The following is a 26,424-nucleotide window of genomic DNA, read 5'->3' on the forward strand; positions in this document are numbered from 1 at the left end:
CCAGTCAGTGTATCTGTGATAAGCAAATGCAAGCAGATTGAGTGTCACCTAAAGTGTGTGAGTTGTATTAAGCCTTTTGGGTCTAGTCTCAAGTCCTCATATGTAAACTGCGAGTCAGGATGAAGTCTGTGAGGTGTCTGACAGCTTGCAAAGCTGTTTTGATGGTGTTGTTACATAGCTGAGTCCAAATTCTTTCATTGCCTTTTATTTGGGGTGGAGCTAATTGAACACAGATGAGAAGGCTGGTTCATGATAAAAAGAATGATTTAGGTGGTACATGCCCACCTTTCTAAAATGACCAATAACACAGCAGGAAATGTGAAAAAGCAGGCATTGCTTTATAGTAACGTGCAACATATATTTACACAGTGAATAACAGACTTAGGGAAATGTGCCCTGGTTTGTGCCTCCCGTGTATTCACATACGTACAGCTAAGGATTTCCCCGAAACATAAGTACTAGGTGATCTTTAAAAATCCCAGTATTTTGTTTAAGATAACTCACATTTGTTCAAAAAAAAAGTATTTTAGAGTTCTGGAAATTCAGTCAGAGCAGCAGTAAATGTAGTTAAACAATCTTGTGGGTTTTTCAGGCACCATGTGCTAACCTAAGGGTAATACATGAGAGGCACAAACTGGGGCTAACCCAACATATCCATGTTATGTTGTGTTACACATGCTGCCATATGATATTGAAGTCTACATTTTCCACGACTTAATAGGATGCATCATTTAACACAAAGAGTCAGACATCCTTACTGTGTGTCCTCTCTGGTCTATGACATGTTCTCTCATAAATTGATCGCTACAGCATTACCCGGGTGGAAGCATTGAATGATGCACAATTTCAATTTCAATGTGCTTTAAGATAAGTATACTAGCTTGTGAAGTATATAAGCAAAAATCAGGACCTCATACATAAATAATGTGAGCTACAAGTGAGTCAGAGCTGCAGTGAGGCATTGTTCAGCTGGGAAAAAAGGACAATTAAAAAGTAAAATGAGCCTTGTGATTCTCTTTTAATTCGGCCACGTTCTGGTTTATAGGCCTAATAATTAAATACACATTGTGTGTGGCATAACAACACAAGCCCTGCATGTCTCATTTATGTTTTATTGATCTGGAATTTTACTGATCAAGCCAGGTGATTAAAACTGATTAAAGGTTTTAGTATGAAGTCTAAGCTAAGTCCCAGAAGATGAGCACTTGCTTTGGCAACTTATGTCTCATTATGGTGTGAATGTGTGGCCACATATTATGCATGCATGTAGAATTCTGATGTGCTACCAACGTATGGACTGGCCGGCCTCAGCATGAGACTGGAGCAAGAGAGAGGAAAAGAGAGAGCCAAGAGAGAGGGATTTGGCTCTTTTAGCAGCCCGCTGTGACTCCAGTGGAGACTGTGGCGTAAAAGCTTGAATGGAGCGTCTGTGCAGGCTACGCTCCGACCCCTTCTCACTGCCTCTCACACTGGCAGCCACGTCTCTTTTGGGAAAGACTGAGCAGGGGGGAACGAGAGCTGAGGGACGAGGACAGAAGGAAGGATGAAAGAAGGAGGAGAGGGGAGAGAAACAAAGAGGGGAAAGCAGATAGGAGAATAGAGACGAGCAGAAAGGGAGAAAGACAAGGGAAAGGAAGCAGGAGAGGAGGGAGTGTGCACTGCTATCCTTGTGGGTGTAAATATTTGCTGTTCTGCTTGTCAGGGTAGCATTTACCAGGACGGGTTGACTCTTGGTCCTTTAGTAGAATACTGATGAGGCCGTGGGCACTGGGGAGCAGGGCGGGACAGCGTGTGTGTTAATCTGTGTGTGTGTGTGTGTTCAAAAGACGAGGAATAAAGACGAATTCAAGGAAGCAGAAGAGACGGAGGATGAGAAATCGGGGAGAAAAAGAGTCAGGATGTGTGCAGAGAGCAGCTGTGGAGCGTTCCCCAGCAGTGCCCACCCTGGCCCCTTTTTTGTTTTTCCAGAAGTCACTCGGGCTGGCTGCCCCGAGGGCCGGCCCTCTGCCACGTATGAAGCGACACACAAACAAACAACAGACTAATCAGAGGGGCAAGACCTTCATTCGGCTTCGGCTGACTGGATGACCCAGTTCAACTTTGTTCAGCAGACTTGTAATGTGTTTAGTTGGATTGTCTGTGTGTGTGTTCAGAACTCTGACTAATCTCAAACTGCTGCCAATACAGCCCATGGCTGTTCTGTAATTGTCTGTAGCCAGCAGAATGCTGTGGTCTCGACTGTCAGGTCTTCTTTTACCATCCCTACCACTTAAGAACTAGAGTACATGTCGAAGCAAATAGCACATTTTAAAGCAATAATTAGCATCTATTTACTTAGAAGTTCTCAATGGTACACTGTTCACTAATCCATTACCTTTTTTACACTTTAATAGTTATATACAAGCATAAAAATGGTTTAAAGCCATGTCTATGAAGATTCTCAGTCATCCAGGTCATAGTTATCCAACAAAGGTTAAAATCAAGGGCAACTGGACTTGGTTGAAGATACTGGAAGACGTTTCGCCCTTGATTTTAACCTTCGTTGGATGGTTTAAAGCCATGGTTACCAAAGCATGGGAATAGCAACCAACAAACAGTGCTTAATAGGAATTATCAGCATGGTCTACACATGTCTTTGACCAACTGTTTTCTGTTAAAGGTCATTGAATTAATATCCACCATATGGCACAATTACAGACAGAGCACATAAACGCCCCACTAATTGTCACTTCGAGCATACATTAGCATTCAGACACATTAGCATGTCCAAAGCTGGTTCCTTGCGGACGTTGTCCAGATGAATCTAGATATTCTTCTCCTCTTACACTTTTGGCCCTGCAAAGCGGCACAGCAGCTAGGTCAGCAGGTATTAGGTTTGCTAATGGTTTTTCACTCTCGATGCTCCGCCAGGTACTTCCCCATGGGCCACCCGGTGTCAGTGCATCTCTACTTCCAGTCAGACCAATTCCAGGGCTACCTGGTCAAGCACCATGCCACCAATCTGGCCACTAGCAAGCTGGAGACAATGGAGACCTGGGTGGCACCCAAAAAGAACTTCAAGCTAACCACCCCTCCCAGCAGCACCTTCAGCAGGTTGCAGTTTGCAGAGGTGAGTCAGCATGTTGGCTTGCATGTTGTAGCATTTATATTTCATTTACATTGAAGTCACTGTCTGGCATGACTCACAAAACGATCAGTCAGCAATTTTCAGTGTTAGGAAATGAGTTCCATTAAAACCCTAAGCACCACACAGTTTTTCCTATGTGGTGCTTATAATTAGAGGTAAGATATACAGCTCATTGCCATGGTGACCTTATATTCACTGCTATGGCGACCTTGCCAAGCCTCATAGCAGCACATCTCCACAAAATTAAACTGGTGCCTGTAATGGCCTTGTAAAATGTAAATTGATTGAATTCATCCAAGTTTATAGGGATGAGCGCTTCATGTGCTGCTTATTTGTTGTTTCCTAATAGAACGTCTTCTCACCTTCACACTGGAATGCTTCCCTTGATTGTCTTGTTATGTTAATCTGTGTTTCTGTTTACCACAACGCCTGTTTGGGACACAGCAGCTCGGCTGTGATGTGACAGCCACAGAGTGTCTTTTTACAAAGGACAAAATTAAATGAGTGAATGTATATTGACCTTTTTCTCTGGTTTATCGTGCACAGCTTTGTTGGAAACAGAAATGTCATCAAACTTGTGAACAAATTTGTGTGCTTTGTTTGTGCCTGTGGGGACCACACTCATACACCTGGACACCCTGACCCTGTTTGACCTCTTCCAGCAGTCACAAAGTGAACTCAAAGGGATCCAGGCGGCCAGTCGCCTCGCCGGTCCCTCTCACTAAGCCCATGTTTGTGTGTCTAGCCTATGAAACTGTGAGTGACAGAGAAACGATGTGAGCTGTGGCTTTTATCTGGATGCTCAGCCTGAGAAAGCATTCACTGTCTGGCACTGTGCAATGGCTGTCAGTCAGTCAGTTTGTCCATCTGTCATTCAAAGTGCAGAAAGAACTTCAATAAGACAGCACAGCGTAGCAGCAGTAGCTCTGTGCTTTTTGTCAACTTAGCAGATATGACCCATTATACTAAAGCTATGCTGGAGTTTGCTAGATAAACCATATGGTTGGCTTAACAATGTGTACCCTGTCCTCCTTTAGATATAAAGGAAGACAGATATGTCTTTCTTTCACCCCTCTACTGCCGCCTCCCAGCTGCTTTTATAGGCCTTCTTACAGCATGATTTAGTGTGGGACCACTTACTGTTAAACCATGTTAAAATTAGTACATCAGTTCACCTCAAGTCAGACTTGACATTGAGAGGTATATTACCCTTTGTTGGACAAATCTTACATAGTAGAATGACTTTGACTGATAGTTTAGTCCTTATTCTACCACAGTTAATATAATCGTGTATATGGTGATAGAGGATATACGGAGAGTGACAACATAACAGGAACACATTATGATGTAAAGTAATCCAAAAGTGTAACATTACAAGCTTTAAAAAGGTGCTACAGCACCATAGGACTGGCTTCTGTATCTCTAATTTTGTCCACCTTTTGTTTTTATAGGGTAAAATGTACACAAAAAGTCATATGCTGTATATCATAGTAGCAGCCATATGTGGCCCTGAGACAATTTCATAATGGTCCACATGCTTAGTATTTATTGTTGTTATTATTATATATGTCATTTTGATTTCCCGCAGTCTTTTACTCAAGTGTAATCATTCAATTCACTAGCAAATAAAAAAAACAAAGCCTAAAAATTAATTTTATTTCATGTGTTATATTAGGTATTACATTATCAAGCTGAGCCTCTGTAAAAAGTGCAATTTTATCCACATAATGTAAACCAGAGCTGTTAAATGATGGACCTGACACTCAAGTGTCTTTCTTCTAAACCTAAAAGAGACCTAAAAGAGAGGTTGATCTAGAGCACAGACATTTTCAGGAGATGTGGAAGTTAAATGTGACTACTTCCTGTTTCATCTGCAAAGAGGAAGTTGTTGTTGTCCAGAATACAATTTCAGAGTTTTCAAAGGAAAGATTATTGGCTCAGCTTTGGAGTGTACATAGTTGAAATGTATTTTAGGAAAAAAAACTGGGGGATTTTGAGTCTTCAAACCTAGGGAGAAAACAATGTGGCAATGTGTGGTTCATTGGATTTATATCAACAGTTTAAACAAATAGACATTTTGGGAAATACACTTATTTGCTTTCTTACCTAGAGTTAGATGAAAAGATAAATAACAAGTCTGTACTGTAAATTTGAAGCTACCGTCATCAGCCAGTTAAGTTAGCTTAAAAACAGGAGAACAAATTTTATGGATTATTCCGACACATCATGAATGCTGGGTAATTCTCTGTAAGAAAGCGAATAAGCACATTTTCCAAAATGTCAAACTATTAATTTAAGTCTCTTCATTCATATGTGCATCTCACATCTCTCGGCTTGCACATTTCCAACAGAAAAGAGCTTGCTCTCTGTGTTGCACTCTCAATTCTCCACCCGTCCTTCCTCATACATCTCTCCACAGTGTATCTTTATTAGCAAACATCCAGCCATGTAAATTCTCAGTAGTATACGGTGCCCCAGGGGAATCCTCTGGTGCTGCTGGTGAACACCTGTGTTCGGTTACCCCTGCAGAAAGTGCCACTAATAAGCCTCTGATTTGAGCCTCTAGGGGCATTCATGCCCTATGGTTTTAAGCAGGGCCAGATGTAGAATGGGACTGTCCATGTCACTGCCTGATTAAATTGACATCTTATTTAATGTAGGTGTGGGCACCGGCAAACGTGACGTGGAGAAAAGGGTTGTAGGGTTGCAAGGTCAGAAGGAAGAAATGGAATAGAGGTGGATTATGAGATGGGAACATTTTATATTTCCTATTAAGTCAGGTAGGGGATTGAGCAGAGGATGAAACAAGTGAGATGGGTAATCTGCATGAATGATGAGGCATATGTGGAGAAGACTAAAATGTATAATGTGCGAGTCATTTCTCCTTCTGTTTGTCAGGTGAACAGCAGAGATTAGGGTTTAATCTGCCGAAAAATAACAATGCTTGTTAGTTATTGCTTGTTACGAATGGAAAATCTGAATAATTGGTTCAAGTGAATGGAAAGATTGAGCAAACAGGCCAATAGAGAGATGGGAGTAATTGAAAAAAGGTCCCAATCAATTAGGTCGCCCGATCAGCATTAGTTCCACAAAAACATGATCGTCTAAGTATAGCTATAAGTGAGAGAAGATCCTGAGCCTCCAACTTGGTAAGCGGTCATAAGGCTTAATTGGATATTGGTCTTAAGCCAAAGCTCATTGGGTCGAAGCAGCAAGGGGCAGGTTGAGTGTGGAGGTCATCGTAAGCTAGAGCCTAAGGCTAAAATGGGCCAGAAGTTAATCCCTGTTTGACCTACTTTCATATAGGAAGAAAGAAGTGCTTGCTACTGCTGGCTTTGTCTATTACCTGCAGATATACCTTGAATTGAACTACCAAGAGAGAGATACCTTAGTCACAAAAATAAATAATTGCAACATTTAAAGCAATAAATGTTGTGAATGTGTTTAAAAATATTTTGGCAAACATTCAGCTGATGTGGAAACAATGTTGTGTATTCTTGTGTACATAAGGACCTCAAGCTCTGCATAAAAATACGATAGGTCAATGTGTAATACTATGTATTTAGCACTTTTTTGTATAAAATGCCCTGCCCATTAGCTCTGTGGTAAGCAGGGAAGGAATTTATCTTCTGTCATGTACGTCGTGTGCGCGTGTGTGCGTTAGTGCAGAGAGTGAAAAGCCTGTAGAGTGAAACAGGGAAGCGGCCCATTCGTCTGGCATGAAACTGCTTGAAAAAAGTGGAACTTGCACTGCTGCACCAATTGTGGAGAATTTATGTTGCATTTAGTTAATGTTTGTTGCCGAACAAACTATGGGGAAGAACCAGAAGCAAGTCTACCCACGGCATGTGAACACTGTCAGAATCTCCCTCTCACAACTCTACCTTTAGTCGGCCTTCTGCGGGCTCTCTCCTAGGGGATTACAATAAAATTCCTCTGTCAATACTTCCTTCATTTCTTTCTGGGGCTGAGAACGAGAGTGCTGCCAATCAATCGGGGATGTAGTGTGTGCCAGCGAGTCAGCCTTGAATGAAGTAATGAGCTACAGAGGTGCCAGACAAGAGAGTTGATTAGTAATTTAAAGAGAAGAGAACCAAGGTCTAAGGGGCAGAAATGGCAGAGGTCAGTCCAATAATTGAGATGAAAGTGAGGTGTCTTTTACGGATGGCCAAGACACACACACACACACTTACTCATTTATACAAGTAATGCCTATTTATACTGTATATCGCAATCTCAATTCTCAAAGGATGTAATACAGAGTCAGTTCCAGTCAGCCATTGATCGTCCAGCAGGGTGAGGCTGTGTTAATCAGCTACCATTGTAAGGATGAGCGCTTCCTAAAGCCGCCATCCCTCTCACATTTCTGCCAAAAGCCCAGACATCTTTCACTGTCAGTGTGTGTGCGTGTGTGTGTGTTGCCTCTCTATCTCCCCGTCTCCCTCATAAATCTCGATCGCGCCGTGTCTCTCATTTTGCATAACACATGGTTTTGCAATCTCTGCGATCCAACATACACCGATCACACCTCTTCAGTTACAGTTCTGACCGCAATGAAGACATAAAAGGAAATTAGCTGTAATTATGCATTCTTCTTCTTCTTTTTGTAATTTCTTCTGTATTCCTTTGCTCTCCGTCTTTTTTTTGCTTTATTTCATTTCAATTCAAGAATCTTTGTGACAGAATCAGATTTCAAAAGACATAACCTATAAATCTCAGTTCAACCAAAAAAACAAGCCTGCAAACATTTGTATGCTAGATGTTAATTATGTAAGCTTATAGGGCGTAATAATCGTAATAATAAATTAGCTCATGGCAGCTAGTCCCGTGTTCTGCAGCCAGAGATGCAGTAGGTCTCATAATTAACCAAAGATATATTGACTTATGGTAAATCTGTTACATTTTATATTAAGTTTATTTGTCGCAGAAAAACTCTCTCTTTGTTGAAGCACTAAAACAATATTTTTATGGAAGTTCACTCCCTAGATTACCTTTTTTTCTGTCAAAAGGCCATGTTAGGTCAGGTTGTGATCTCCCCCTGTAGTTTCTGGTTAGGTTAAGTACAGCTCACACTGGATGCTGCTGTTCATTGCCTTCAGTGTCTCCTTTTTATCTCTCTGATATGTGTTCAGAGAGCAAACAGGGATGCATTTGATCTTCACCCCAAGGGGATATGGTTGGGGTCTAGTCAAACGCCTTCTTCTGCCTGCCTCTCACATTGCTTGTCAAAGATATACTGAGGCATACTGAGCACCAGCAACTGTGGACAAATAGACTCAAACATGCAGGACGAAACAATCAGGCCTGTCAGCTTCTGCATGTTATTACATTATATAATGCCTGAGTGGAGGGCTAGGCTGGAGTGCGGTGCTGTTTGATGAAAAATGCATGCTTGAGATTATTTCCCATGATACTTCATTGCAGATATTGGTTATGTTAATAGTATGTTCAAATGGTCATGCGTGCACAGAGTATGTTACTTTTTTATGAGCTCTGTGCACTATGTGCAGTCACAGGAGCAAATATAAATACCCTCATCTTTTGTGCATTTTGCTGTTGCTTCTCTCCTTGTATTTCTTCTTACCTCATTCTGTCACTCACTCTTGTCTTTCTGTTTTCTCTCCCACTCATTTCCGTATTCTCCATTGCCGTTGTCAGATTGGTACAGAGTGGGATGCCAAAGAACGTATGTTCCGAAACTTCGGCAGTCTGATGGGTCCCATGGATGAGACGGTGGGAATGCAGAAGTGGAGTAAGGGTCCTAATGTCACCGTCACCGTCGTGTGGATCGATCCCACCAATGTCATCGCAGCCACTTATGACATTCTGATTGACGCCAGCGCAGAGTTCACCCACTACCGCCCACCGCTCAACCAGCCGCTGCGGCCTGGTGTGTGGAGCGTCCGTATCCTGCACCACTGGAGCCCTGTGGCAGAGATGCACTTCCTTATTGCCCCGTTGGCTTTTAATAAGCACCAGCCCATACGACAAGGTGAGAGAGAGATTCAAATAGCCTCTGTGATTGTCATGACACTTATTTGTATTAGCACATGCCATTTATTTCAGCTTTATCATAACACAAAACAACTATTGATTGCATTATTTGTACAAATAACCTTGCTGGACAGCTGCTGTGCTGATCCTCAGCAACAGATAATCATTCATCACAAAAAGTACTTAAGGTCTCAGTCTAACTGCCAAACACAACACTACATATCTAGATTGGGTTAAAGCCCCGCACTGCATGGGTAAAATCACACTGTGGAATGCAATACGAAGCAGTCCTATAGCTGTATTTTGTATCATTATACTGTCAAGTGTAGTAACAACGTGCATTTTCTCAGTCATTTTGAAGGTCCTTTATTGAGCATTTCTGTTTTATACAACTAAGCATCACTTTAAAGTAACTAAATAACTAGATATAATTTGCTCCTCCCCTCATTCTTTTACTTGAGTATTTACGTTTAATGCTGAATGTCAGATATTGTACATTTTATACACATAATTCACAAAATCTCACATATAGTTTTTTTCATAATGAGATCTGAAAGTTAAAACATAAACGGTAAGTAAAAAAACAACAGCCACTGCAGTGGGACAATACAGCTTGTTTAAGAACAAGTTTCATGAATTTTCTAAAATAAACCATAAGAATAAAAAATAAAAATAAAAAGTCTTAACATAAATTGAGTATTAAACCTTACAAAGGAAGGTATTGTTGTAAGTTATTGCAGAGTGGAAGCCACTGCATGGTCACTAGCATTTAAATAAATAAATAAGTAATAAATCCTTGATGGACAGGCTTATGTGAACTATGAATCCCACCATCTTCCCCCCCCCCTTTATCTACTAAAGATCAGTAGTTCATGTACATGTTGAAAATGAAAATACAGAGCTTGAATACACATATTTGACAGACAATTGGAGTTTAATAAATTGTTAGTATTTGTTAGTTCTTTTCAGTTGATGCCAATATAGTGTCACAGAGTAACATTGCGTTCACTGTGAAGCCACTCTTGCTAATGTTGGTGCTCTAAAATGTCCGCGCACACACACACACACACACAGCCTTGTATTTGCAGTGATGCCCTTTCTAATCAAGCCTCTGGGCCTCTGCAGACCCTGGTTGTTTGTCATCAAGTCACCCTTAATAACCCAGCGAGCTGCTCAGACACACTAAACAGAGTGTTAAACAACAGCACACTTAGCCCTCCAAAAACAATGACACAATTAAATCAATCAGCCAACAGAAATCAGGGGCAAGACTGCATTGTTCTAGTCCGTAAGCAGCCAGTTTGCTCTGAAAGTCACATGAGAGTTGCATAATCGTGCCTTTCTCCGTTTTAATAATCTCACTGGGTCGTTATAATGGTGGAGAGAAAGAGCAAATAAAGTTACAGGTTTTGTGTTATACCTGAATCTCAGTGGGGCTGTGGGGAATCTGTTGTGCGAGTGTGAGTAAATTATGCATCTCTGGTTTATGGCTGTGAAGGTTCATTACACAATTATGTCCTGGCTTTCTAATAATGAATGGATGGAGAAATTTGCCTGGTACTAATTTATATACAGTGTACAGGAATATTCTTGCTACCGCCTCACTTGGCCTGGTATAACAAGTAGCTTATGGTGGCTAATGTTATCAAACTTTAGATAGATGTGAACTGACGTCACTGAGTCAGTTCACTAATTTAATCCCTATGTGCTTCTGTTACACCTCATTTTAGCATTTAACAGATAAATATTTCAATTGTTTTATGACAAAAGTAAGGCATAGCCTTCGTCATAAGAAATAAGTGAAAACTCAATGTTCTGACACTGTAAATGCCACTGGTGGCCTCTGTTCAGCAAGTTATATAGTCATACTTTAAGTACATCACAAAACTTTAGGTAGTTGCCTTGTGTTAAACTGTGTATTAAAATACCTGTCAATCGATTAGGGAGTGCTAGAGGGATTTTAAAGGTTCAGTAGATAACTTTTCTAAAAATAACTTGTTTTCATATTTGCTAAAACTGTCACTATATCCGATAATCTGTGAAAAATATCTGGTTCCTTCCTGAGTCTCTAACGCAGCGTCAATCACTGCTCATCCCCCTCCTCGCGCATGTTCTCACTCATTCAAGCTCAATATCTTCAGCGTGGCTTCAGAAGCTTTGCAAGCACAATGGTTGAGAAACAGCCAGCAGCAATGAAAGAACTGCCTATCCCTCTTTTGCCAACCACAGTGTGTAGCACAAAACACGTGTGCGAACATGTACTGGCTTGTAGGATTTGCATAGTCGAATCAGAATCGTCAAGTCCTGCCTATAGTCGACTGAGTCAAATCATGTGTGTTTTTGTGCGCGGCAATTGCGAGCGGGGGGGCACGGTAGCTCCTCTTTAATCTTGAGAAGCTGCAGAGCTGCAGTCTCTGTTCATTCAACTTGTTCACCGGCCTTGTGTGAGTTATGCGCGCATGCCGTGCTGCCGACAACTATTCGCGTCGCGGTTCCTTGCAGGTTTATTTCAAGTTAAAAACGATATAATATTCTTTGTGTGGTTCATGAACGGTGATATATTATCCAAAAGTCCCGCGAGGTGCGGACAACTCAGCACAACTCAACAGTGAAGCCGGGGTCTCTTCAGCAAGTGTTCCTCTTCCGCCACCACACACACACACTGACGACCCAGGGTTAGGAAGATTCGCAGCGAAACAGGGATATGGGGGTGCTCAACGTCTGATTTTACATAGAACTACCAGTTTTCTCCCAATAAGTTAATATATAGCCTATTACAATATAGAGTTCAACGTTTAATGCTGTAAATAAACATGTAAAAAGAATAAAACTATCAATAAATGTTTTTAAAATGCGTGAATAAATCCAAAATTGTAACCGACTGTGAGATTGACAGTCGAATCAGGCTCCACCCATCGAATCCTTCGACTACTGGGGGTCAGCCCTACTGGCTTCAAATGGAGTTTCCGACACATTATGCTCGATGCAATGGCGCCTATATCGACGAATGGCAAAGAGGCAACATGAAAATAACTTTTCATCCTGCTGTTAGACATTGTTGCAGATGCCTGGGGCGCTCTGTCCTGGCCTTGGAGGGCCATCTTTGAGAACATGACTCTTGCTTTGGCAAGGCTCTCACTGTATTATTATAATGATTAGTCAGCTTTTTTGTGTTTATGTGGTATTTATTGTATGGCTGTGCAATTACTCAAATCTAAATCTCAACTAGAATGGGCATTTCCATAAGAAAATGCGTGTGAGAGCTGTCAACTGTTAGCTGTGACGCCTACTAATGCTGCTGCAAAGTACTGCTCCATCAGAAATTTAAAATCCTTTAGTGCTACCTACTCGTAAAAGAATCACATGCCACAGACTAATTCAGTTAAATATTAAAGCAGAAATCAGCTTTGGACAGCCCTCACATTTGAAGCGCGATAGGTAGTCTTGCTCTGAAGTGTCACACACTTTGGACGCTGCAAAAAATACTTAAAAGTCACTTCCTGTGTCCTATGTGGTGCAAAGGAGCACCCTGTAATGATACGTTATGTCCCAGTACATCATGTTGAGAAAAGTAATTTTAATCGCATAATGGGTGTCAAACAAGGCTTACATCCTGTTGCCAGTGAGGCCAGGTGGAGCTATGACTATAACAGAATTTTGGCATGTAGATGTGTTGGGGGCGGGACCATTATCAATCACATAAAGTTTGGTACAGATGTGAGCATGTACACTTTAGTTGTGACAACTTCCTGTTTTGTGGCAAATCATTGCAATTCCACACCACGGACTGCCCCGGTCCACCAAAACTCACCATTTGTACAACATGTGATTGATGGGATAAGACTGCACAGCAAGAATTTCTGGAAAGTCGCAAGGACAAATTCTCGAGGAGTTTTTTTTAAGTGTGGAGTGTGCAAATCACCAAATATGACAATTAAATCCAAAACGGCCGGCTTCTTGTTGGTTTTTGACCCTCCTGGCGTGTGTTGAAAGTTTTGTAAGTTTTAGGCTGTCAAAAATGAAATAAATTAGCAGAAACATTTTTCAGTCTAGTATTACAGTCAACAAGCCTTGCGCTGGACTTGAACTGTCAACCTTGGCATTGGCAAGGCAAGCGCTTAACCACTGCACTACTGAGACACACTTTTACAATGCTCATTTTAACTTTCTCCATTTGCTCTGGTTTTCATGGACATGAAATGCCTGTGAAGCACCAACAGAGGGCGCTCAATGGCCAAACATTCCTGGCACACCAGTGTCAGGAACGTGACACTTCAGAGCAATACTACCTGTCATGCTTTGCACGCAAGGCTGATTTATAGATAGAGCTATCAACTATTTTAAGTAAACACTGATATCCAGGTAAACATTGATTGCATTTAGAAAGACTAAGATTCAAATTTAAAAACACCACAGCAAGTCATTGGGAACTGAATGCATTTTATGCTTCAAAGCACCAATAGAGGGCAATCTATGACCACAAATGCGTGGCAAAGCACTGTTTTGATTGTGCTTATATTTTCTGTGACGTGTAGTCCAGTTTTGCAAAATAACGTGAAGACACAGAAAACCACTAATCTTATGAAAAACTTATCCTATGTATACAATTACTTCATTTAGAAAGACTAACAATATATACATTTAAAACCGACCACTGCCAGACGGTCTCCACACAGGTGTTTGAAGTTGAAAGTATTTATCAATGCTGCAGGAGGTGGTGTTCGAACTTGGGTCTGAATGAAAAGAGATGGTTGGGAAATCAGCATTTTAATCAAGCAAGCTATAGAGGAACACATCTGAAGAAGCCACAATTTGATCATTTGTAGATGTTACAGTGCATTTGCTTAAAAAAAAAAGCTTTTCAGCTACCATTTTGGTGTTTTAAGTTAGAAGACATCTCATCATTTTTTGTTATCATTAAGTTCAAACACCATTCAGGTGTTTAAAGTTGAAACCAATTATCACTGCAGCCGGCTGCGGGATTCGAATAATAAGAGGTGCTGCTCCATGGCCTACAGTTACAGCTCTCACACTAAATTACAATTTTGGCTTCCAACAATTATAACAAGTTAATCGAGATAAAATGATTATTGTGTCGCATTCCGTTTTGCAATAATGCTCTCATTTTGTCCTGTGTTATAAATCCAGTGCACCCTTTTCCTATACAGCATAGTTCAGTGCAAGCCAAGACGACGGGGGTTATAACTGCTACAACTTGCTAGTCACCATTATTAGCTTAAGCCTATTGTATTTTATGCTGCATAAATTAGCCTAGCAGATAGCAGACATTTGCTCTAGATAGCTTAACTAACTAAATATTATTTATACTTACACTAAACCAGGTGTGTTCAGTGTTGCTTTACCAGGTCCGTGCTTGTAAAATGTCCTCTGTATACGCATCTTTTAACGTAATAACGTTATATAGTTTTCATACTCACCGTTGGTTTATGTCACTGCGTCAACCTAGGGGAAACACTGCATTGCTGTCATCCTCTTGCGCTCTAAGATGCTGTTTAAAGTTAATAATCTTGGATAACAATTCTTAATTTATGAGCTATTTGGGATTTTGGGGTAATGCATAATAATTTTTAAAATGAAGCATTACATTTTAAAGGTTCAGTTAATGCATGATGTTTTCTAAGTCAGTTAGTAATCGTGTTAAATAATTGTGATCTTAACCAAAATAATCGTATTATGATTTTTGCCATAATCGAGCGGCCCTAATTTATAGTCAGTATGTAATAATCTTGTGTGTACTTGGCTTACTGTGTGTGTGTGTGTGTGTGTGTGTTGTAATGTGTGCTCTTGTCTTAGCTGTTCCATCTACCGCCTTACTTTACTGCCATGTCTGGCACCGGGTTTCCCTCTTACATGCAGTGCCAGTAAAACTTTATTACGTGGCCTTTTACCCACATTGGCAGCAGCAGACACATGCATACACACACACACACACACACACACACACACACACATTCACATATTTATACACAAACGCGAAACTCTACACAGATGCATGACTTCACAACACATTCTGCTACCACAAAGAAAGCTGGCATGGGTTGGACATCCCCTTGCCTAGTGCACCACCTCATGTCTGACTGCATCTTTCTGTTACCAGTGCATGAAAAGCGCTGCTGTCTTCTCAGCCATGCTTAGAAAGGATGGCTAGCGCCCCAGTTAGAGGACCAGTGAGGAATTTACAGCTTCACTGGAGCTCAGGGTGGAGAAAGTGTTGTGTCTACGTTTGCTGTCTTCCTGCCGGGCTTGACCGTTTTGGGAAGAAAGAATGAGGGCACGTCTGAGTATTTCTGACCTTTTCCAAAAAGTCAGCATTGCAGTGGCTTGACATACCACATCAAAGAATAGGATTTAGGGAGTCCAGTAAAAATCAATCCAAGCAAATTAGCAGCCAGTTTAAGCTTTTCAGATAATAATAAAGCAGATCACGTTCTCTGCTTTGATATTTCACCATTCATGAATCCCTTTTTTCCTTTTCTCCTTTTCCCTTCAACTCTTTTCCCCTTCTACAATCTCCTCTCTCTGTCTGACCACTGATTATCAACTCTTCACACATCATCTATCTCCTTCTCTGTTCTGTCTGTCTTCCTTCCCACGTTTCTCCAGAGGATACTCTGAAGCTCCACAACGGGCCAGAGAAGAACAGCTACATGGAGCAGAGTTTCCACGGCCTCAACCCGGTGCTCAACATCCCTGTCAGCCTGGGCTACGTGGAGCAGGCCAAGAGGAATGCGGCCCTGACCGGCCCGGAGCTTGAGCGTTGGTTAGACAGCCTAGTGGGCGAGTTGTGGGAGGCAGCCGACGTCTGCGCCGTGGGCCCTACCGCCTGCCCTGTCATGCAGGCCTGCCCCAAGAACCCTTGGAGCTCCCTGAGCCCAGACCCCAAGTCCCAACTGGGAGCACCACGGGCTGACGGTCGTATCAGGTAGCAGCAGAGGCCACGGCACAGGAGATTCACTGTTGATTTTTATTTATTTAAGGGTTTTGTTGCAGGGGGGGGGGAGTGTGTGTGGGGGGGGTGAGGATGTCTGGACAGAATGATTTTCACATCCTCCCACGGGGTTCCTCCTTTTAGGGGATTATGCCGGCTTTGCTATTTCAGTTTCTCAGTGTATTTATTTTTCTTCTCATGGCTGAGTTTTACTGTGATCAAACGTTGCAATTTCTCGAGCATTTATTTTGCTGCTGAATGAATTATGAAGTCAGCTTTTAAAGCCCTGCACGGGGCACAGCGGTCATGTGAGTGAATTGTCAACGCTGGTATTAGATGATGGTCTGCTGCAAAAGGGCCTTAGCTGTAAGACATATATAAGGAGGTACCCCCCTAAATGTGCCTCCTTACATGTATGTCAACATAAACTAGATGATAATAATATCTGAGTGTTCAGATACACTCAGTTACCACCAGTTGAAAAAAGATTCTCAGAAACTTTGAACAACAAAGATTTTAGGATTATTAAAACCAGTTACATCAAAACTCTTGAGTGTCTGATAGTTCACTGACTCAGTTTGTAAATCAGTAGAATAAATCAGTAACAGCAGCACAACTTCTTTCAGTTCAGTGCCTGATCAGGATGTGGAACTGACAAAGACAACTGTGGCTGGGCAAACCATCTGCTGCAGCCACACTGCGTAAATATGGGGAAAGAGAAATGCAAATACAGAGGCCTTCTCAGAGTAATTAAATCTATTTGGATTATAATAGAATTTTAATGTAGACATTTTAGTGTTCTAAATTCATAAATGTATCATTTGTGGTTGTTGTACAATAGTATTTTAAGGCTTAACATTCACATAGTGTAGGTTTTCTTTAATAAAACCCAGATGTCGTGACAGGCAGGGGACAAAGAGAGAATTGTTTTGTCCGTCTTGGTTTTCTTACCAATCTGCCACAAACTTGAAACACAATTATCTCAAGCAGACCTTAAATTCTCATCCGTGTTCTCGCTGTGATGTTTTTTGTTTTGTTTTTTTTACTTTCAGTCATTTCAATGACACTTTATGTTGTACATGGTTATACATGAAGTCTCAAAAACTGTGTGAATGAGGGGGTGAGTCCAGGAGTCGCTATTTATTTCTAAGTTTATATTAATACTGATATTTTTAGTCAGTGACTAAATAACTGCAACGCTGCCTTGGCAGCATGATAAATATTTTTTTGTAAAGAAAGCCGCCTTTATTTACAAAGGCCAACTCCCCATTAATTATGCTGTACCTTTTTATGGCCCCTTACCTGCGTGTTAGTCAGTGTTGTCCTGTCTGAATAGATCTTCTTGTCTTGGTTTCTTACATGGCTGTTTGCCAAGTGCATCACAACAGAAAGCCACCCTGACCTGTGAGGTCAGAGGTGAGCTACCCAACAGCCTTGCCAAACAGAGAAGATGAACAGAAACTCTCTTCACAGCTAAACACATTCGACAACGTCTGGATCGAAGGAGAAACTGTGCGTTTTGGTGTTTAATGGGTCCTGTCAGTTTCAGAATGATCATGAGTGGTAGTGATCTTCATGCTGTGACGATAATGTACAATTTCAAGTGAGTATTATATTGTGTCTTGATTGCAAAATGCATCATTTATTAGATTGGGTCCATGGCACCTTTTTCAACTCTTATCTACATTGGAAGTACCTTTTCTGCCATTAAGACAATCTCTGGACATTTGAGACAACACTGAGGGTAGCACTGTACCCCAACACATACTAAACAAGAGGTACAGTCCGATATTTGTTTTACTTTGAAAAAAGTTTCATCTGAAGCCAATTAGGAGTTCAATCTGTGATTGTCAACATTGTTTAGCCACCATATGCGCTAAGTGAGTGTTTTTGCACAGGCTAATTAAGAGACATTACTGTTCATTAATGTCAAGTTCACCTTGCCTCTCTGTTGGATGTGTCGATTATAATTGCTATCACTCCCTCCCTCTCAAAACACAGTTTCTGGGGTTGTGCTGTAAAGGACTATTTTTGTTTTTCACTGGCCGGCTTCTGCTGCCAACTTTTAAATTACAGTGCCACCGTGCTCAGAGCAGTTACTTCACACGATACATATTATTATGTGAGCTCAATGACAATTTTGGAAAAGGTGAATTAAATAAGTGTAACTCATTGTGGAAGTCCTATTTTGTAACAAAATGATTAACAAATGAAGAAGGTGTACATAGGTATTTTGTATTGAAATATTGTTTAAAAGGTATTGTACATGTAAATACAGAAGTGGTTAAATGACATTGAATTATTAAGAGTTTTTGAAGTGTCAATAACTGGGCACAAAGAGTGAATTGATGGTGTTTATTGATCAAAATACATAACCTGTTTCAGTGTTTTTGGACAGCTGTGACGACAACCGTGTCCTATTTGCCTCAGAGAAAATCACATGCCAGATTGTTGTTGTACTTGCTGGAATGTAATGTTGAGCAACTGTTGCACAAATTTCTCTGAACTGACGTTTCCCCTATTATTTTTTTCCGGGGGGGCTCTGTGTGCCTTAGCTGACTTTTAGAACCTTCTCTGTCCATTAAAAGAAAAAAACTTATTTTGATATTTGATTTGATCTTATGTGAAGAATACCATGAGTTTGTTGAGTGAGTCACTGGTACTGCAACACCAAAAAGATGTCTGCTGTTGTAAATATCATCTGGCCTTCTGTCTTGATCAGCTTTTATTTTGTTCTTCCCTTTGGGGGATTTTGTTTAGTTGTATTTGACTGGCTTGTTTTACTTTTCTCTGACTGCTTTTTGGAAATAAAATTCTATGGAAAAACAGCTCATGTGCTGCTGCAGTGATATACTAGTGAGCAAGTTGTGGTTGATAACAAAACATTAAGCCTGCTGAAGCGTCTTTCCGACATTACTCTGTTGTTGCTTATTAAATACACGTTGCTTTGCAAGTCTAATTAACTGGGTAATACGATGAATTTATACAGTATATTTTTATTCACTCACAGGGATTATTGAACTTTAATTTAAGGGAAGTTCATATAAAACATTAGTGGAAGGATATTAAGTTTGTTTCACATCCTCATGCTTCTCAAAACAATGGTGTTTACAAATTGGGATTTAAAGTATGTATTCAATTACATTACGTTTCCGTCAGGTGGTCACGTTAGCATAACAACTACAATGTGAATGAAAATGTCCAAGTTTCCAGCTTTTTGCAACAAGCCAACAGGTTTAAAATAAACGATGAGAATAAAAACATTTAATAATACATAAATACAATACGATAAATATAAATGAAATAATAAAACATCTCAAAAAGCTTTGCTATTAAATTCAACTCTTGAAAGATGTTGAAAGTCCAATCTCTGTAGGGCTCACAGTTGGGAATCATTGGCTTTAGCCATCACTTCATGCCTTAAGTATTTTCCTCTAACTGAGGTAGTTAAATTGTTAACTGTGGGTACAGCTAGTTGCTCCCATATGTTTTCCATCAAATTAGCTTCAACAGTTCACCTCTCACAAAGACCCTCACCAAACACACACACCATAACACAGCTCTTTAATATGCAGCTACAGGGAAAGTTAAAGCATTCCAAAGGATTGATGACTTCCTATAAACAAAACAATCCAAGTCATACCATACGTGCACCATGCACTATGAAGTGCAGCTCCGCCTGTTCTGCTGAGAAGAAAAGCAGAGATCTGTCAATAGGTAGAGAAACAAATTTTTAGATCACTCTTTATATGTGTGTGTGTGTGTGTGTGTGTGTGTGTGTTCCTCAGTGTCTCTCTACCACGCAGCTTGTTGAGTGTTGAGGTGATAGGCCTAGATCAAAGGAATGCCACAGTGCCAACAGATCCCATTCATTGTCCCATAATACTTGGGACATATAGTACTCGCTTACTCTGCAGCGCATTAAGTGTGTGTGTATGCGTTTCCTCAGCAAGTAAGCAAAAAAGCAGAAAACATTGCGTGCACATTTACATCCTCGTGCGGGTGGGCCGGCTGAGGAGGATGTAAAGGGAAACGTGAGCTGCTGACCTCACCCGCAGCAGGATGAGCGGTACTGTGTTTGTTCGACTGCGATGTGAAACACTGAAAGCTATCCTGCTAATGTCGGGAGCAAATGACTCGGATTAATGGCAGATAAACACTTTGATGATCGTTTTAAGCTTTTCACTGTAGCTCACTGACACACATGCTGCTTGATTAATTAGTACCCCTCAAACTGAGAGATTGTAATAAAAAATAAGCATCTCTCTCACTACTGTAACATGTTCATCTACTCTTGGGGGGGGTCTCACCACTGAATATGTTTGAATTGACAATACAACGAAAAATTTATTTTCTGATAAATAACGTCCCAAGACAACCATGTTAACTGATATTACAGATACACAATATGCAATAGAGATGTGGAAGATAATTGGTTTTACCTACTACACTCTTACCCTTAAGGATCAGTGTTCAAATTCTATTTGTCGTGAATATAAAACTGTTATTTAATTTATATATAACACATATGATTCTTTAATGATAGGTAGGTTTCTTGTCCTATAAAAAAGACCAAAACCAACAATCAATCAGTCCGTTTAACAAGTTTCCCTACATTAAAGCCTAATATAGGCCTATTGTATTCCTCTGGCTCTGTGGTTGTCCAAAAACTATTAAAAACACACCAGTGAGCCACACAGTTGCACTGGCTGACATGTTCCTTTACCACGATAAACTTGGGCACTGTTGTTTATTTTGAGTGCATCCGACATCCACAGTGTCCTGCTGCCGTAAATACTCAGTAATGCACCAAATGTGTATTTATTCACAAATGAAAATAGTCCACACCAAACGCAAACAAATGTACACCTGTTTGAGAAAGGTTTGTGGGAGATGATCAGGCAGGCGAGCTCTGTTTCTTCATTTAAATCTCTATTAAAAAAAACATTGACTGTCAGATTGAAAAGGGAAACGAACAGCTGCCTCAAATCCAATGTTTTGCTGACCCATCCTTCCACCCCGACCTCCTCCTTATGAGGACTTTGTCGTTCTGTAATACCTTCAGCTCACTTCCCGCTTTGCTTTCCATCATGATTACTGTGGACGCTAAAAGGCTTTGTCAACTGTCCTTTTAAAGGCACTGAATGAAATGACTCACACTGTCATTCTTCTGGGGAGGAGAGTCTCATCTTTTGTGGCGCCATCTCCTCACTCTCTTTCCTTAGAAATTCTTCTGTTGCCTCTGATTTTCTCTCCTGCCCTCATGTCTCTGCTGTCTTCTTTAAGTCATAAAGTATAACTGCATCACATGAAGATTTATAAATGTGATAGACAGTTTCATACATAGCATGTGCTCTCTCTCCAATAATATTTACTTAAATCCAATGTAACAAGCAATGGGTTATATTTAAAGTCTCTAGCTCACCATCTAATAGTGAGATACTTGATGATTGATTCCACCTCTCATCCCTCATCCTCTATCTCTGTAGCCTGCAGTTCTGAGATACAGAGCATCAAGATTTTCACATCCCAGCTGGCAAAACAGTTCTGCAGTCAAACCTATTTTTAAACCAAGCCAGCATCCTCACACTAAACTAAATGCAACTTATCAAAAACGTATGACAATTACAATTACCTCTGTATAATTTTCAAGGCCCAAACTAACAAAAAACAATGTTTACTGTAATATTTATTGTAACTGTAAGTGAGCCAACTGCTTCAATGGGAAACTAGCTGACTGTCATTTAAAAGAGACAATGTCTGAAACAGAAAATGTTTTCATGAAAAACTTTTATACAGAGGAAATGTATCAGCAAAACATAAATGGAGCTGAATGTTACAGTGAAACTTATGAGTGTTCTTCAGAAAACAGAGAGGTTTGCAGTGTTCCAATATTACTCTAACTCTAGCACAGATATTGTGCTCTGCTTGATGTCGAAAAGCCACTTTGCTTTTGGAAACAATGAAGACTTTATCAGTGAAGCTTGCAGCCATCTAACCGTGAAGCTCGCAGCCAAGTCAAGTGTCCATCTGGCCACTTTGGCCAGTCGGCCTGCCAACACACAGATGGATGATTTTTGAGTCAGTCACCCGGTAATCCAAACCCAGCACGTACATATCTGACATTATTTTGAAAAGCATGTTAGAGCCACACATCTTTCTGTGTTTCTTTCTTTCTTGCTTTGTCCAAATCTTGGAGCCAAACTTAGTAAAATTACGTATTATGTCTTTCTTTACTTTTTTTCAAATGGTATGCTGCCACTGGCACAAGTACACACACATGCATGCCAATCACAGACTGAGCTTGGGCTGTGTCCTGCTATGTACAGTACTTCAGTTCACCCGAAAGCTGCATATTAATGCTGCCTTGTAAAATAACCAGCCCACTCCCAAATTGAAATGAAACTTACTCCACTGTCATCCACAGCGCAAATCTAAGTAGACAGAACAAATTTACGGAGTGGACGGAACAGATGTAGAGGTGGAAAACTTCTCTAACAGTACATACTGTGTATTTCCCAGTCATATAATTTATTATACGAAAGTGAAACTTCTTGTTACCATATATATATAGTAACAAGAAGTTTCACTTTCATAATTTTAGAAAAATTAACATTTTTCAACTTTATTACAGTTTTACAGGTTTGCATTAACCCTCTGGGTTCTCTCTGGAAGGGAGTATGAGCCATTAACTTACCTTCTGCTCTAAAAATGTGCAGTAATTAGTTTCTACATCCATTATCATACAACATGTGCAATATATTTACTGCCTCACCCTTATTTATACATCACCTGTAAGGGTTTTTTATTCTTGTTTTTAAACCAAATGCACCTTCAGTTGTGGCACTCCCAATTTTAAGTTGTCTGTGCACTGACAATAAATGCATTCTTATCTTATGTTATCTTATCTTATCACAAAACAGTATTCTAGTTTACAGAATGTACAGCATCTGCAGTTATTTAATGTATGAATCTGGTTATTGTGTATATTTTTCTTGTGTTTAACAAATCCCATGAAAAGACCAAAACCAACAATAAGCTGATCCTACTAACAAGTATTGTCTGTGAAGCCAAAGCATTACCACAAACACTGCAACTGTATTTTATTTGTGTGAGTATGTATTGTGTCCGCTGCTAAAAATAGTCCCCAATAAATACAACCTTATAATCTTGTTTGTGTAACATTTAAATGAACAATAAATACAATGTGTTTATTTTCTTGTATTTTAATATTAAAATGGCATTATATTTTCTTCCTGGATTTGTTCACACTATTACACTCTTTAACAATTCACATCAATCGCATCCACCCTAAAGCTTTTAAAGTGACACTGCATTTTTTACTAAACGCCCCCAAAATCTGATTCCTTTTCCTAGGAAACATGATGCATCTGGGATGATGAATTTATTCAGTTTGAAAAATTGGTGACAGCTCAAGGGTAAGCATGTATTCTTTCGCCAGTGATCTTCAGTGACTTTCTTCTTGCGTGTTTGTTATGGTCCAACCCCACTGTTATGCCTTTTTGTACAATTCCTCCTTGCAACATTTTGCAGCACCACTGAAAATGTTGTTTCCTTTTGACTTTTAACAATCTACACTGCTGCCAGTGAAACACTCAAGCTGAGATGAGAACTGATCTGAAACCGCGGGTTGGGGAAACTACCATTTGAAGCCACTTTCACCAGCTACTAAGAGATTTAAAAGAAATGGAAATGGCTAGACTTTGATCACCAGCTGGCTGGTAATGACACTTATCTTTCCTATCTTCTTTCTAGTGAACAGAATAATGACATCATCTTTCAGGGCCAACATGCTCCTGCTGCTCCGCAGCGAGGGCTTAAGCAGCACATCCACCAAACGCAAGAAAAAGATCCTTAACAGTTAAATCTGATTTGAAGCACCTCCACACTGCACAGCTCCACCTTATACTGCCAAGACAATATATTTCCAGCCAGGCAGAAGAAAGGCTAGGCATGTTTGTGAGCTGGAGTGGGCGCTAAATATTTCAATAACAGCTCACTGACAGTGAGAAAGAGAGCGGGAGAGCAGGAGGTGCAGCAGGGCTTGGTGCTAGACGCTGTGGGAGCAGCAGTGAAGGGTGACAGGTTGGTGCCGGTGTTACATGAGGAAGTGTCTGAAAACATCAGCAATCGGACGCATAACAACACCAGGAACGTTAAGAGCGAGAAGTGGACCGAGGCCGCATGGCACATTGATAAAAGAGGCAAAGGAAGGCATCCATTGAGTCTCCACTTATGCTGCTGGTACAAGGTGTGCGTGTGAGCGGTAGAAAGACAAGAAGAGACGAGCTTTTACTCTCACAGACAACATGACCATAGCTGAGGATGATGTGAGTTCATACATAGTTTTCATAAATGTATGTATGGAGAGGAAGAAAGGAAAGTGTCTGCAGAGATCTGCTGTACATCAAGCAGACATGAAATCTTTAAAAAAACAAAAAACGTGAAGAGAGTTTATGGATGTTGGACAAAGATCCCATTTTCTTTGAAGAAATAAAAAAAACTCTCGTTTATTATCATGCTGCCTGGTTCAGTGCTAGTCATACATTTCAAAGTCTGGACCCAAATCATGAAGAACAGTGTGGGGAAGCAGAATGTAAATGCAAGTCTGGTAGTTAAATTTCCCCTGCCTACCCATTCTTCACCCAGAGTCTGCCCCCTGTGTGTCCCAGAAAGTTCGACTGTGCTGGAAATCTGATCCACACACATATTTGTGTATATCACACATTGTTCCTGGATTGTCTTGACAGTATTGACCAATAAGTCCAGCTTGTACCACGCTAAATTTCAAGGGGAAAAAAGGAACAGTATCTTTCTTTCACATTGATCTTGTTTTCCAACCCAGGGGTCATTATTACAATAATAGGTCTTACAAGTAAAGCTGTTTATAGGCTTTATAGCTAGCTTATAGGCTTGTCACGCGCCAGCTAGCTATATACTTAGGTATAGGTTAATGTAAACCTCTGTGAATCCCAATTCTTGAGACCCATTGGTTCTTCAAATATGGGTGATTTACATGTTTTTGATTACCTGACTGCTTGTGTCATTTGTGAGCTAATAAAAGGCTATTTCTAGGTTTGGTGGGATGATGCTACAGCAACAGCAACTTATGTAATGAAGTAAGAATATATTATTGGTTTGGTGCCATCAAGCACCTGACTCAGAGACAGATGAACAAATAATGAAGCAAATAGTCTGTAAAAGTATCAAGGAAGTACTGTAATCTGTCTACACTGAAAAACACAACAGCATTCATTCAGTCAGTATTCTTTTTAAGATTTCTTTTGTGCATGTCTGCTTTACTTTACAGTGACAATGGAGAGAGACAGAAAAGGCATGGGAGAGAGAGGGTATGATATGTATCAAAGGGCCAATGGTGGCCTTGAACCCAGGCCACTGTGGTAAGGACGCCTTGAGCCAGGTGAGCTACCGGGGCTTCTCCAGTATTGATGTTCCCAATCTTTCCCAAACCTTAAAGTGAAACTATGTAACTTTTGATAGAAGAAATAAAAACAAAAGTCTCCTTTTAAGTTGAATTAATTCAATTCAGTACTCTAAGGGGTTTTGCTACTATAGTTGGTCTGGTATGACCAGTATCTTTTTCACCGTGGCCACTTTGAGTTGATTATACTAAACCAAACTAAACGGTTTTAGGATTCACTGCCAATAGTGGTGTCAGATGAGAAAAAACACATAATTTTGGAAGGCAATGACAAATAATTATTAGTTGGTTTGATTTGATCTGACCCAGGACTTTGTGTACATTATTATTGCATTATTGTAAGGGTCTGTCCAATGGCAAATTTGAAATGGGTACATGTTTAAACTAGTCAACCTGAGCCCTGCATAATGCCAAAAAATGCAATAATAAGCTGCTGCTGTTTATTTAACTGAAACAACTGTATAGAAGAAAGACAAGAGGATGTTGTTTTTAACAGCTTTTGTTTTTTATCAGACATTTTCCCTTAGCCCACTGTGTTGAATTAACATATTTGGATTATTCAGTCCCAGTCTAACTCAACTATTGATTCACTCGCAGCAAAGAGCCTGAGGTCGATTTTAAAATGCTGATCAGCTGTGTGTTCAAACTAAAATGTACGGTGGAAATAAGTAAGGAATGGGGGGGGGACTGAGAACAAAGCATAGAGACGGAGACAGAGAGAGGCAGGGAAGGAGTGTGTGCATGTGTGTGTGTTGTGCATGTGTGTGTGTGTGTGTGTGTGTGTGTGTGTGTGTATGTGTGTGTGAGGAGAGTGAAGCAACTGAGAAAGAGACAGAGACAAGGAGACAGCTCCCAGCAGAACTCTAAAACAACAGCGTGTCTTGCTGACGG

The 26,424-nt window shown here is 40.4% G+C and overlaps 1 protein-coding gene across 1 annotated transcript in view; it reads left to right on the forward strand.

Annotated features, from left to right (window-relative positions):
• xylt1 (xylosyltransferase I) overlaps positions 1 to 18,898 on the forward strand; it is an 88,002-nt gene extending 69,104 nt beyond the window's left edge. The window contains exons 9-11 of the mRNA XM_038714232.1: positions 2,911 to 3,109; positions 8,786 to 9,119; positions 15,746 to 18,898. Coding sequence (XP_038570160.1) covers positions 2,911 to 3,109; positions 8,786 to 9,119; positions 15,746 to 16,068 — 856 coding nt within the window. The 3' untranslated portion in view covers positions 16,069 to 18,898. The remainder of the gene's footprint in view (positions 1 to 2,910; positions 3,110 to 8,785; positions 9,120 to 15,745) is intronic.
• The last annotated feature ends 7,526 nt before the right edge of the window (positions 18,899 to 26,424 follow it).

This window comes from Micropterus salmoides, unplaced genomic scaffold (assembly GCF_014851395.1).
Source record: "Micropterus salmoides isolate LMB-PRFRI ecotype aquatic unplaced genomic scaffold, ASM1485139v1 Ms_hic_scaffold_12, whole genome shotgun sequence".
NCBI classification, from domain to species: Eukaryota; Metazoa; Chordata; class Actinopteri; order Centrarchiformes; family Centrarchidae; genus Micropterus; species Micropterus salmoides.